Source organism: Heterodontus francisci, chromosome 7, assembly GCF_036365525.1.
Source record: "Heterodontus francisci isolate sHetFra1 chromosome 7, sHetFra1.hap1, whole genome shotgun sequence".
NCBI classification, from domain to species: domain Eukaryota; kingdom Metazoa; phylum Chordata; class Chondrichthyes; order Heterodontiformes; family Heterodontidae; genus Heterodontus; species Heterodontus francisci.
This window is the reverse complement of record NC_090377.1, coordinates 49101819-49115174: the sequence shown is the minus strand read 5'-3', so window position 1 is coordinate 49115174 and position 13356 is coordinate 49101819. Positions and strand designations below refer to the sequence as shown.

Here is a 13356-nt window from a genome sequence, read left to right as displayed (position 1 = left end):
AAAAAATGCAACACTTCACTAATTTTCCTAATTGATTACTGAACCTAGACCAGTGCCCATTAAAAATTTACACATGACGCTTAATCTAATCTCATAGAACCTTCAGTAGTTTGTCTCTAATCAGCAGAACCAGAAGAACTAAGGCTCCAGAGTATTTATCAGCATAAGCATGGAGCTGTCAATCGAGCTCTGCTCTCAGACACGCCCTGCAAGATATCAGTTATAATGTCATAGGTCCAAAGTAATTGAATAAGCAATCAAAATACTCAGGGGACTGCTTGCAGTCACCCACCCAAACAAAAAGCACAATGACTTGCAAGGTCATTACCAGCCACATATGAAAAACACAGATTCCCTTTCCAGTAAACACGTTAAATTGGCCTAAACATTGCGTACTTTCAAAGATATATATAGTTCAATGATAGAACAGCTTTCTGATCGATTTATTTTAGTGTGGATGGCTGAGGAAGGAATGTGACTAGGACACTGACGGAATTCCTTAGTCTTTATATGATGCCATGGGATCTTTTACATCCACTGGTGTGGACAAGCAGGTCCTCAGTTTAATGTATTGTCTGAAAGACAGCACTGCCTATTATACAGCATTCCCTCAGCACTACACTGAAATGTCAGCAAGTATTCTTATTTGTATATGGAGTTGAGTGAATCAGGAAGGATATGAGGGTATCAGCATGTTAGGAAACATTCCACATTGTGAGAATGTAAATTAACCTTGCAAACATTCTCTCTCATCTTTCTGTCCTTACTTCTGTTGTAGTTGTCATCTTTTGTATAAGGTGCTTGAGGAAAGATTATTCTTTCTTTCTATCTCTCCATCTATATATTCATTCATTCTGGACAGTGTTGACCAGAGTATATCATGGTTTTCATGTTATACACTCACACAGACTTAAATTTGTATAACACCTTTAATGACCTTAGAACCATCCCAAAACACTTTACAGCCAGTCAATGAACAAGAAATGCTGGAAATACTCAGCAGGTCTGGCAGTATCTGTGGAGAGAGAAGCAGAGTTAACGTTTCAGGTCAGTGACCCTTCAACAGAACTGGCAAAGGTTAGAAATGTAATAGGTTTCAAGCAAGTAAAGTGGGGGTGGGGCAAGAGATAGCAACACCTTCTCTTTTGTTAGGACAGGGTCACAGAGAATAACAAACAGCACTGTGGGTGTACCTACCGCGCATGGACTGCAGCGGTTCAAGGCGGCAGCTCACCACCACCTTCTCAAGGGCAATTAGGGATGGGCAATAAATGCTGGCCTGGCCAGCGATGCCCACATCCCATGAATGAATTAAAAAAAACTGACCAGAAGGTCATGGAGCAAAGGCAAATGGTATGTTAATGGTGTAGTGAAAGACAAAGCATTAGCACAGAGAGGGTGTTAATGGACAGAAAGCTGAACAGCCTGGCCCCAAGCACAAACATGAAAAAAAAGAGTGGGTAGGCACAGTAGAAACAAATTAAACTAAAATAAAACAAACACATAAAAAAGAAAAAAGAAAAAAATAACTAAAAATAAAAATAAAAAGGGGCGCCCGTCATGCTCTAAAATTATTGAACTCAATGTTCAGTCCGGCAGGCTGTAGCATGCCTAATCGGTAAATGAGATGCTGTTCCTCGAGCTTGCGTTGATGTTCACTGGAACACTGCAGCAATCCCAGGACAGAGATGTGGGCATGAAAGCAGGGTGGGGTGGGGTGGTGGGGGAGGGCTGAAATGGCCAGCGACCGGAAGCTCGGGGTCATGCTTTCAGACTGAGCGGAGGTGTTCCGCAAAGCAGTCACTCAATCTGCGTTTGGTTTTTCCCCAATGTAGAGGAGACCACAGCATCTCATTTACTGATTAGGCACATTACAGCCTGCCAGACTGAACACTGAGTTCAATAATTTCAGAGCATGACGGGCCCCCCTTTTTATTTTAATTTTTCAGTTATTTTTTCTTTTTTGTGTGTATTTTATTTTAGTTTGTTTCTACTGTGCCTACTCACTTTTTTTTTCATGTTTGTGCTTGGGGCCAGACTGCTCAGTTTTCTGTCCATTAACACCCTCTCTGTACTAACGCTTTGTCTTTCACCACACCATTAACATACCATTTGCCTTTGCTCCATGACCTTCTGGGCAGTTATTCTCAGTGACCCTGTCCTATCAACACCTTCTCTTTTGTTATCTCTTGCCCCTCCCCCACTTTATTTGCTTAAAACATTTTACATTTCTAGCCTCTGCCAGTTCTGATGAAGGGTCACTGACCTGAAACGTTAACTCTGCTTCTCTCTCCACAGATGCTGCCAGACCTGCTGAGTATTTCCAGTATTTCTTGTTTTTATTTCAGATTTCCAGCATCTGCAGTATTTTGCTTTTATTACAGTTAATAAAGTCGTTTTGAAGAGTACTCATAGTTGTAATCTAGAAAAAAAAATGAAAAACTATTCCTTGTTAGATCTGAATAAGATACTCACAGCAAGGGGAAATATTTGCTGTGCTTTCTGCACATTTACAACTTACCTATAACTAATTAAAAGTAAAAAAAAATTTCTAGTATATAAATTTTCCAGTCATATGCAGCCTCATTGTTTTCCTCTTGTGCTAGTTCAATAATCTTCTCACTGGTCATTCTTATCCAACTAGTTTTCAACATATGTCTGAAGCATAATGATTCAAACACCTCATATTACTTTTACCTCAGCACTCAAGGTTCAATTTTCACATCCATATAGCATTGTTGATCACAAAATAACATCTAAGCAATCTACTAACACTAGCTCGATTTTAAAGTTGCATGGAAACTTTTTCAGGTTGTCAAACATTTATTTTGCAATTGCTATAATCTGTTTAACTCCTTTATGCCTTCAGTCAACTGGTGCTATCAGAATCAACGAATCATGGAATTTACAGGACATAAGGAGGTCATTCGGCCCAACAGGCCTGTGTTGGTGCTAGCTCTGGAGCTGGCTATTTTACTCATCATCTTTTAGATTCTCACCTGTTATATACATTACTTCTCGAATTATCTTCTAAATGATGTTTAGACTCTGCCTCAATTGCCATTTGCCAGAGAAAATAATTCCATTTTGTATAACTTCCTTTTTTGTTCTTCTCATGAGAATCCTGAAGATTACATCCCCTTGTTACTAATTCTGCAGGTTTGACTATTTACGCTCTCAAAACCTTTCACTATTTTGAACAGCTCTGTTATAGATTTCCCCTTAACTTCCTCGGTTCTAGTGGAAAAGGCCCAATTTTTAAAACCTTTCCGAATGACTATAACCTCTCCTTCCTGGTAACATTCTAATGAATAGTTTTTATACCCATTGCATATCCTTTCTACAACAGGGTACACAGACTGCACACAACTCACTAATATCTTGTGAAAATTCAACATCAGTTCTTTGCTTTTATATTCAACGCCCTTATGTATAAAACTCAGACCCCCATTCGCAACTTACAACCTTTTCTTCAGGCAGCCTACTTTTAAACATCTATGTATCTGCACCCCTAGTTCTCTCTGTCCCTCCACTCTGTTAAAAATCTTACTATTTAGATATACTTACTTTCACTGTTCTTTTTCCAAAATGTACGATCTTATTTTTCTTTATTGAACTCCATAACTGTTCATTCTCCTACACTGTTTGTCTCTGACTGCAATCTCTTGCATTCTTCCTCACAATCTGCCCTTAACTTGGTCTAATCAGGAAACTTCACTTGGCTTCTGCCTATGTCCAATCATTTATATAAATGGAACAAAAAAGACCCCTGGATGCACCATTACCCACATCAATCTCTAAGCTTTCTGATCCCTAGCCACCTTCAACCTATGTAGCTACATTCCCATCCATTGCACTCTAAAGGAGGTGAAATTGGTCTACATTAGTAACATGCAATGGACTCATAGCGAATCAGCAAATTGTTTTACACTGCATCTGATCTTTTTTTCCACCCCTTAAAACTTTAACCATAACTGAGGTATATCTAACTGGTTTATAACTACATAGTACATCCTTTTCTCCTTTGCTTAACATGGGAGCAAGCTTAACATGACAGTAAGGTTTGTTGTCCTCGAGTGTTTTGATGCACTTCCTACTTTCAAAGGTTGTTTAAATGACTCAATTATTTCCTCCGCAACTTCCTTCAGTATTCCAGGATGAATACAATCTGGCATGGTAACATTTCTACTCTTTGTTGTAGTGTATGGTTGATTTGAGGTCATCACACATGCTTGGTATAGCATGCGCAGTGTACCAATAGAGGGCATCAATAATAATAAAGATTTAGTTTAAAGTAGAAATCCAGAAGGTAGTGCCATTTGTTTCTTCCAGAGATTTACAATAGCAGATCTGCATTTACTTTAGTCAGGTATAATTTGCTGTGCTTTCAGTCGTGAACTCTAATGCGGATTGTTAAATACAGACAGTGTTAGGGTTTGTGCACAGCAGGCCTTGTATCTTCATGCAGCTAATGCAGGACAGCCATTTTGTCTCATAATCCAAGGCAAGGGTAGTTTGGTCTGCTTAAACCTGAGAGAAGAATTTATTGCAGGATTGTAGCATCCCACAAAATGTGCATTTGCTTCTTTCATTTGCCATTATTACTTTTGATGATGTCTGTGTAATTGTGCCTGCAGAACACTCTCCTGGATCCTTGATCACACTATTGCTGCACTAACAATCAAGATAGTGACAACTATGCCCAACCTACCACATTTTAACATGCACTCCGAGCCCTCATCGATGTTCCTCGTTGGCAGAAGTGACGGACGATTTGAGGGTGCAAAGGTGGGCTTTGGAATCACCAATGATAAGGCAAAAAAGGCCTTACTTCTCCACTCTGGAGGTGATGTATTGGAAAATATTTGAGATACTTACACTTGTGCAAGACAAATACAACTGAGCACAAAAATGCACTAATAACTTATTTCATGTCCAAGAAGAACACAATACACAAAACAATTATTTTCTGATATACCAAGCAAGAAGCAAATGAGACAATTAATCGAAATTGCGCACAATTGAGGCAACTGGCAACAAAATGTAACTTTGATGACGTCAAACAGGAAATCAAAACACAAATAATTGAAGGTTGCGTCTCCAGTCAAATACGTAGAAAAGCACTTGAGAAAGACAGAAAGTATCAGAGCTGCTGGAGTTAGCAAGATCACAATCCCTTTCAGAGTCCAGAACTGCCGAAGTTGAGGCTGCCTACAACAACTGCCACACTTCAAGCTCAACTCTGGAGAACAGTGTTCACCGCTCATATGTCAGGCAACCACCTGCAATGCAACGACATCAATCTTACAGACAGGATCATCACTTGTCCAAGCAATGCTTCCACTGTGGCAGTACTTACCCACACCAGAAAATATGCCCTACTACTGGCAAGCAGTATAAAGCTTGTGGGAAACTCAACCATTTTGGTCACGTCTGCTGCTCATCAGCAAAATCAACAGTTAAGACCAATACAACTAAAAGGGTGCCATGTACGCGTACCACACCAAAAGGGCAAGAAAATGTAGCAATAGATGACCCTGAATATACTTTTGTGCTTTCTTCCAGACACAGCAACCAGCCATGTGTGACAGTGACCATTGGCTGCTCAAAAGTAGACGCTGTCATAGATACAGAAGCATCTGTCAACGTCATGGGAGATAAAACATTCAACAAACTTCAGGACTAACTTATCCTTTGCAAATCAGGGAATACAAAAATCTTCCCCTACAATAGTAACAAACCACTGAAGGCTCTTGGGACTTTTGAAATGCCAACCACATTCAAAGACACTAGAACAAATGCTGTATTCTATGTCATAGCTGGAGAAAGTGGCACACTCATCAGTTTCAAATCAATGTCAAATCTTCGTGAGCCGCTCAGCATGTTTGAGCTACCTGCAGGCCCATGGACTGAAGTTAGCGTAGACTTCACAGACTTGTCCACTGACAAACACTTGCTTATTATCACTGATGACTGCAGCAGATTCCCAGTCATAGGAATAGTTACGTCTACCTCAGTGAAAGCAGTTGTCCCAAAGCCTGAACAGATTTTTGCATTGTTTGGAGTCCCTCAAATGGTAAGAAGCGACAATGGACAGCGATGAGTTTGCAAATTACCTGGGCTTCACTCAAAAAATATCACACACTGTTGTCCAAGAGCTAATGGAAAAGTTGAGAGATTCATGTGTACCTTGAAAAAAGTGATCTGTGCAGCTACTGCTGAGAGCAAGTCGTGAAAACAGGAGTTGCATCGTTTTCTTTGCAATTACAGAGCAACTTCTCATTTGACCATTGGAAAGCCTCCAGCTGAGCTCATCTTCACACATCCTATGCGCACGCATCTTCCTGAGCTACCCTGCAAAGCTAATGCTCAACATGTAGGCGAGTGTAATTGAGGACAGAAAGATCACAGAAGAGCAAATGCAGAGCAAAACCTGAAATTCAGAACTACAACGCTAAAGCCAGGAGACAAAGTGCTTGTAAAACATGATGGTTATGCTGGAAAACATTCAACCCCCTATGACCTCCAGCCATTTGTTGTGGCCAACACAAAGGGAACACTGATCGCTGCTAAGCGCGGTTCGCAAATCATCGCACGAAATGCATCATTCTTCAAAGTGTTGCAAACACCATCCGCACACATCGTGTCCGATCCAGACATCAACACATGCTAAATGAGACAACACCTGATGTCACATGTTGATATCCTGCTTATGAGCAGAAACGCCTGCCATACTTAAGCAATGTGACAAATTGAAGTAATGTCCAAACAGAACGTTGTAAAGAAACCATTGAAACTCTGTTACTAAAAAGGGGAAGGATAAAGTGTATTGTTCATTTGATACCACTGTATTTGAGGCCACTGTACAAGCTTGGTGTAGCATGCGCAGTGTGCCAATAGAGGGAGTTGATAAATGTTCAGTTTAAAGCAGCAATCCTGAAAGTGTATTTCTTCCGGAGATTTATAATAGCAAATCTACAATGCGAGATCTTACATTAGTTTCATTAACATTTTTAATTTGGTGCCCTTTTGAATAATTATTTCCAGTACTGGATCTTCCACAGGTATCCCTAAATCCTGTGATCAGTAAATTGTGTTTTTCAATTTAATATCTAACTTCTCAAAATTCCTTTGAAAGGCCTCCTCCCTGCTCTTCCCTAACTCAAGAATTCCAAAGAAATCAAGACTTGAAGCTGATCACTCTCCCCGTCCAGAATGATCTCTAAATACTCCATTATGTCCCTTATATCTACACCCTGGAAGCAACAGATCATTCTTCCTCAACACAGCTGCAGAAAAAGCTTTTTATCCCTCTAACGATAAATATGGTAGTTATAGCACCTTTTATTTTCTCAACACGCCTACAGCTACCACCTTCCTTTCCTTTGGCTGCACAGCACCATGAATTCTCTCTCTTGATTTAACCTTCTGGTATGTGACAGTTACCTTACCCACCAGACAACATGAAACTCCCATGAATCCTGCAATATTTCTCCCAAACCACAATTCCCCCAGATAGTTAGTCACCATTTTCCTTCCTATGTCCCTCTATTTCTCTTTAGCTGTAGGATGACCCTCTTCTGCAACGTGCACTACAGGAATCCTCCTCTCCCATACAATGATGAATGTCTCCACATGGATAAATATTTGAAAGGGTAAGTTTAGAAAGCTATGGGAAAAGGCCAGGGAAAGGATTACGTTGATAGCTCTTTCACAGAACTGGTACAATAAGCCAAGTAGCCTCCCTCTATACTGTAAAATTCTATGATTCAGTTTGAGCCTGCCTGAAAACACACACATGCCTCTTTGAATTATGTTGCTGTTATATCATATGGGTCTTAAGTCTTTCAATGCCATGTCTATAAAGAAACTTCTCTTTATAAACTGTTGCCAAATTATTTTTGACAGTTTAGTTTTCTGAACATAAGATTTAATATTAGGAGCCATGGTTCTCTGTTAACAAAAATCTTTATCACAAAAAAGCACTAAATTATGCAGCAGTTGAAAAGAACTGTTGTCACTCTCAACATTTTTGGAACAGAATCACATCCTTGAACTATTCTCAACTTGGCACATTAATTGCTAAGAAAGTTTGTACTGCATCAGTCCAAAGTGTTTTTTGGTAACTGGGGTCATATTTCCCTCCCATTGTTAATTTTATTCCTAATAAATGAACAAATTAAACGTGAGTGAAAAGAACAAACTTTACCTGTTACGGTAATTATTTGAGAATAAAAAGCCAAAATTTTGCATATGCTAGAAATCTAAAACAAAAACAGAATATGCTGGACTCTTTCAGCAGGTTAAACAGCATTCGTGAAAAAAACAGAGTCGTTGGTGTTTCATGTGTGCAAGCTGATAACTCCTGTGGTTTTCCTCACGGTCAAATGGAAAAGTAAATATTCTACTTCAGGCCAAAACTGTGTTAATGAGTTTAACAAACAGGGAAACTATGAAGCATGAGCACAACAGTAACAGACGTGAATAGTACAGTTCCAACCTTTATTTGACTCATTCTCTCATCCAATCCACATGAACTGCTAAGATTGTTAGACTATTGGTTGTTGGCTTCTATTCTCTGCAGTACAAAACAAAATTTAATACTAGCCTACCAGGGATTTTAAAAAATGCCTTATATAATAAAGTCAGCACAGGATCAAATGTATTTTTAAAACAATACTGAAAAATGTATACCCCACACCTTGTTAAAAATATAAACTATGACTCCCTTAGATAAATAGAATATGATTACTGTGAATATATATTTTAAGATTTTTAGAAATGGTAAATTTCTCTCATTATCTAGGGAAAGAGATACTGTACTCATAATTCAAATCTGGCCTTTATATTTTTCTCCTTTTAAAAGGTGACAGACCGCAGTAGTTCACAAGTGAACCAAACCCCACATTCTGCCATCTGTTGCTGTGAAAATCCTGGAGACCCAGCTTATTGCTGCCAAATTCCAGAATCATTCACCTCAGTGTGGCTAAGCTTGTGAGCTCCTCCTTCTCTTCAGTACTACTAAAAGCCAGGTATCTACCTCTGACATGCTACATCCTGCATACCATCTCCAGCTTTAAAATTTGAAAAAGAATTGTAAAAAATGAATGCATGGGTAAAGAATAATTTTTGAAAATAAAGGACACTCATTTATGAAAATAAGAATAGCCAAGGCCACGGATTTGTAATTTTCACAGAAAAATGAACAGCTGCAGAATTCAATCTCCAAGTCACCAAAGTAATAATCCCAGAATGCCATAGAATAAAAAGCAGGATGAGGTACGGTATTCAGTCACTGTAAATCAGTGGACCTGATAATGTAGCGTACATTAAAAATCATCTTATCCTCCTCCACTCACTCTAAGCTGAGGGAAATCTTGTAGTCTTTAAAAGAAAATGTAATGTCACCTAGCACTCTAATTCAGCAATGTTGCTTTGGTATGTTTTCATGTCACTGAGCAGAAGTTAGTAGATGTGTTTGCAGCAACTTGAAAGTGCTATTCTACATGTTTTCCCAATTTACACACCGATAACAGAAGGTTATAAATTCTAATGTTATGGATCCTGCCTATACAACATATTTGAAATTTCACACTCAGAAACTGAAGCAGATTAGAGAAGCAGAGACACAAACAACAACAAATTGCATTTATAGAACACCTTTAATGTGGTAAAATGTCCCAAGGTGATTCACAGGAGCATCGACAAATAAAATGTCGACACCAAGCCACGAAGCAGAAATGGAAGAAAGAAACCCTAAACCAACAGGGATCAGGAGTTATAGATAACATACAGGATATCATAACTCATGAGTTACTGGACAATAACTATTCTTTCACAAAAATGGTAACTCAGTTTACCATTGAAGATTCCACTTCGAAGGGTTTGCCTATTTGTTATTTTTTCATGCAAGATGTACAAGTGTTACATTTTAAATAATCAGCAGGCATTTCAACAACTGCAAGCACATGAAAGGGGAATGTATTTTTCTGCAAAGTTTTCATTCGAATATTTGCTTGTAACTGTTAATCAAATTGCAAAATGTGCTCAATACAAATGTAAACTGGGACTTGGTAATTTTTTGTGCAAAGTTTGACAAAGGGTGGTAGGAACACTGAATGTGGAGGACATCGGGACGAAGGGAGAAGAATTCTGATTGAAGACTTCATCGCTGGTCTTTGGTCAGCTCATATTGGGCTTTTTAAAAGTAAAAGACAGTTTGAACTGAACAGGGTCCCACACACATAAACAAGTTACGGCATGTCATTAAGGTTGTGGCTCCAGACCACTATAACATCAGGCACTTTGTCTACAACAACTGTGTGAATGACTTTCTTCCTGACTTATCAAGATGCAGATATCACAGCATCCATTGCTGGCATGCACCTAAGATACCACACCTGTACCCCGCTGAGAGCAGGAAATGGCTACATACAAGTGGTCTTGCATAGCCACGGTGGGATTGAAAAGGCACTGAAACCCAATCAGATGTCCCAATTCAAGACATTACCTTCTATGTCAAGGGACCAGGGTCGGAAAGGGATATAAAGCCACAGCTCACAAGGATATTGTTGCTGCAGCCAGTAAGAGTGACCTGGTCAGCCACTGAAGACATCAAGAGAACTCATTCAGCAGACCGAACACCCAGGAACGAACTCTTGCATGTGGGGTTACCAACTAACAGTATAGTGAGTATATCTGTAGTTTGCGTAATAGGTAAATAGTTTATGAGAACAAATACTTGTTATGTGCCATTGATATCAAGAGTAAGGCACGATTCCACAATATTTAGGCGAAGGTACCTGGGGTAAATGGGTGACCAGCTTACATGCATTATGTCTCCTATAGGAGTGAACTATCAGACAAATTACAGAAAACAAACACTTCATTGCTACTATTTTAAGCTTACACAAAGCTCTGCGAACATGCATCTTACACATAAGAAAAAGGAGCTTTTTAAATTCTTTAAATTATGGCTGGGATTTTGTGAGGCCCCGAGGTGGGGTCGGAGGCGGGGGTGGCACATAGTGTGAGAGGCGGCAGGAGGCAGGGCCCGTTGCCTTCCCATCACCCAGCGATCTTACCGGAGGTGGGGTAGGTTTCCCCTGCCTTTTCGGCCCAGTGCCGGGAGCCCTACCTGCAGCACAAAACCCAGCCCCATATATTGGGATTATTTTCTCTGTTTCTGCAATCCAATTAGTATATAACAAATCTGAAACTGAAGTCTTGCTTCCTAACTTTAAACATACTTTGGAAAATTAAAAAAAAATGAATGAAATGTGTAACATGGGTGCTAAAAATATCACAACATTTAACTCTGACCGGTGAGGTATAATTTTTCTTCTCACTTGAGATTTCTGATTTGTTTGATAAGTGACACAACTGTAGCTGCTGTCAAAAGGAACTCCAATAAGTTCCAGGAACTCTAGTACACATTAAAGATCTCCTGTTCTACAGTCACTTGATTTAGAAACAAACTTTCTTTTAAGCCAGTCATTGGGATTCATTGCAGTGTCCAACTATTCCTCCTCTGGCAAATTCTGATAAGGTCCGTAAACAATCATCCGTTTGGATTTACCAGTCCATAGATAAGGTGTAAGCTCTCTTTAAAGTGGCATTGCCAGTTTCACAAACTGTTGATAGGTAAACCATTCCAAATGCTTTCAGACCTATACCTTGGGTGGGATGGGTGATTATTGTGTTTATTGAGAATGAAACCAAGATTTATGGTGGAAGGCAATGTGAACTACCTAAGTTGCAGCTGACTGTCGTGTTATGAGGGTTACATAGCGATATATAACCACGTGACAGAGTTTGCTAAGGGATACTTTTTTGTTTACAAATGTACAATATTTATTCACCAGCAGCACTATTTCTGGAGTGTTCTGATTTATCTAAGTAACTTGTTCCATACTAAGCGGAGAAGAAATGTTTCAACTCAGTAACAACATAAAATCAGGAGTTGCCATCAGGTCAGCAGATAACAAGCACGGCTGGAGCCCTTTAAATTTCTGTTGGGTCTTTTTGTCTCATGCTACCAGCTCCCCTTTAAAGCAGTGTCCACAATTCACCTTTATTGTCATTTACTGGATAGGAGAATATGAGAAGCTAGAAAGTCGATCAGATTTTATTAAGATTACTAAAGGGCAATCAAAACTTTTAAGACAATTGAAATAGTTTAATAGATAGTAGTGCATGCACTCGAACCCATTCTCCCTTCCTCACAGACCTATATCTAAATTCGAACCACTGGGTACTGCGTATAAATGGACGAGATTAAAAAACATTTCTATTCGGGTGAATAAACTGTATGGTTTCCCGTACTGCAGGACTTTATATAAAAAAACAATCTTGAGAGTGAATATACCTTTAACAGGAGATGTTTGGAGATCTTCATGATGTTTGGAGTGAAAAGACAGCACGGCGGGCAGCAATGGTTAGGGAAGGCGAAGCTGTTTCTTTCCAGACATTGAAGAGTTCTCGGTCATTTCGGGAGTCAAAGTCCAACAATTGGCCGGGTTTTATGATTAACGAGATGCATTAAATCGGACCGGGAAAGCGGCCAGGTTGCAAAACTCGTTGTGCAGATACTCTTTTGCTGACTTGGCTGGAACGTCATGCGCTCTCCGGCTCATTGGTAAACAGACTGGCAGTGACTCCACGGCAGGCTTTAGGTGGAGCAGACATGGGAAGGGGTCAGTTCAAACAGAAGGTCTTGTTTGCTTTCGGTGGGCACGGGTAATGCAGAAACATCTATTTACTGGTGTTCTGTTAAATACTACGTGCTTTCACGCACGGTTGAGGTTTATGAACTGGTGATTTATCACGAGTTACCAAGTTGAAACTGCATTGGATTATGGGTGAATGGTTCTAACCCATGTCAAGCCCCCGAATATATATGTATTGTGTAAACATCAGTGAGAAGAATTATGTTTAGAAAGTTCATGGGCCAGATACACGTCGGCTGCCTAGAAATCCTCAGCAACTCCAACTTAATTCTCTGGCAGTAGATACATATTTAGACTGGAATGGTGAATTGCAATTAGAGTGAACTAGAATGAGACTCCCTCCTGTCCGTTAATGATCTGCACCGATTCTTCAAGCGCTTTTGAACTACATAAAACAAATCTTTGTAATTTGGAATTAAGAGGTTGCACGGCACATTTGGGGAGACGATGAAACTGTTGGTTGAGCAGTGACTGCAGGTATGAAATGATTGCGACAATTCCTACACCCAGTTCCAAAGGATGGGAGACAATGGCCTGGATTTTGTGGTCGGTGGCAAAGTGATGGTGCTCGCCACTGACCTCAAAGAAAGCTACCTACAAAGATCTAGTGAGCTTTGTGGTGTGGATT

General features: G+C 39.7%; 1 protein-coding gene across 1 annotated transcript in view; it reads right to left on the bottom strand.

The window, feature by feature from the left end:
* tmem37 (transmembrane protein 37) overlaps positions 1-12782 on the bottom strand; it is a 47018-nt gene extending 34236 nt beyond the window's left edge. Inside the window, exon 1 of the mRNA XM_068035133.1 lies at positions 12368-12782. Coding sequence (XP_067891234.1) covers positions 12368-12397 — 30 coding nt within the window. The 5' untranslated portion in view covers positions 12398-12782. The remainder of the gene's footprint in view (positions 1-12367) is intronic.
* Between the last annotated feature and the right edge of the window lie 574 nt (positions 12783-13356).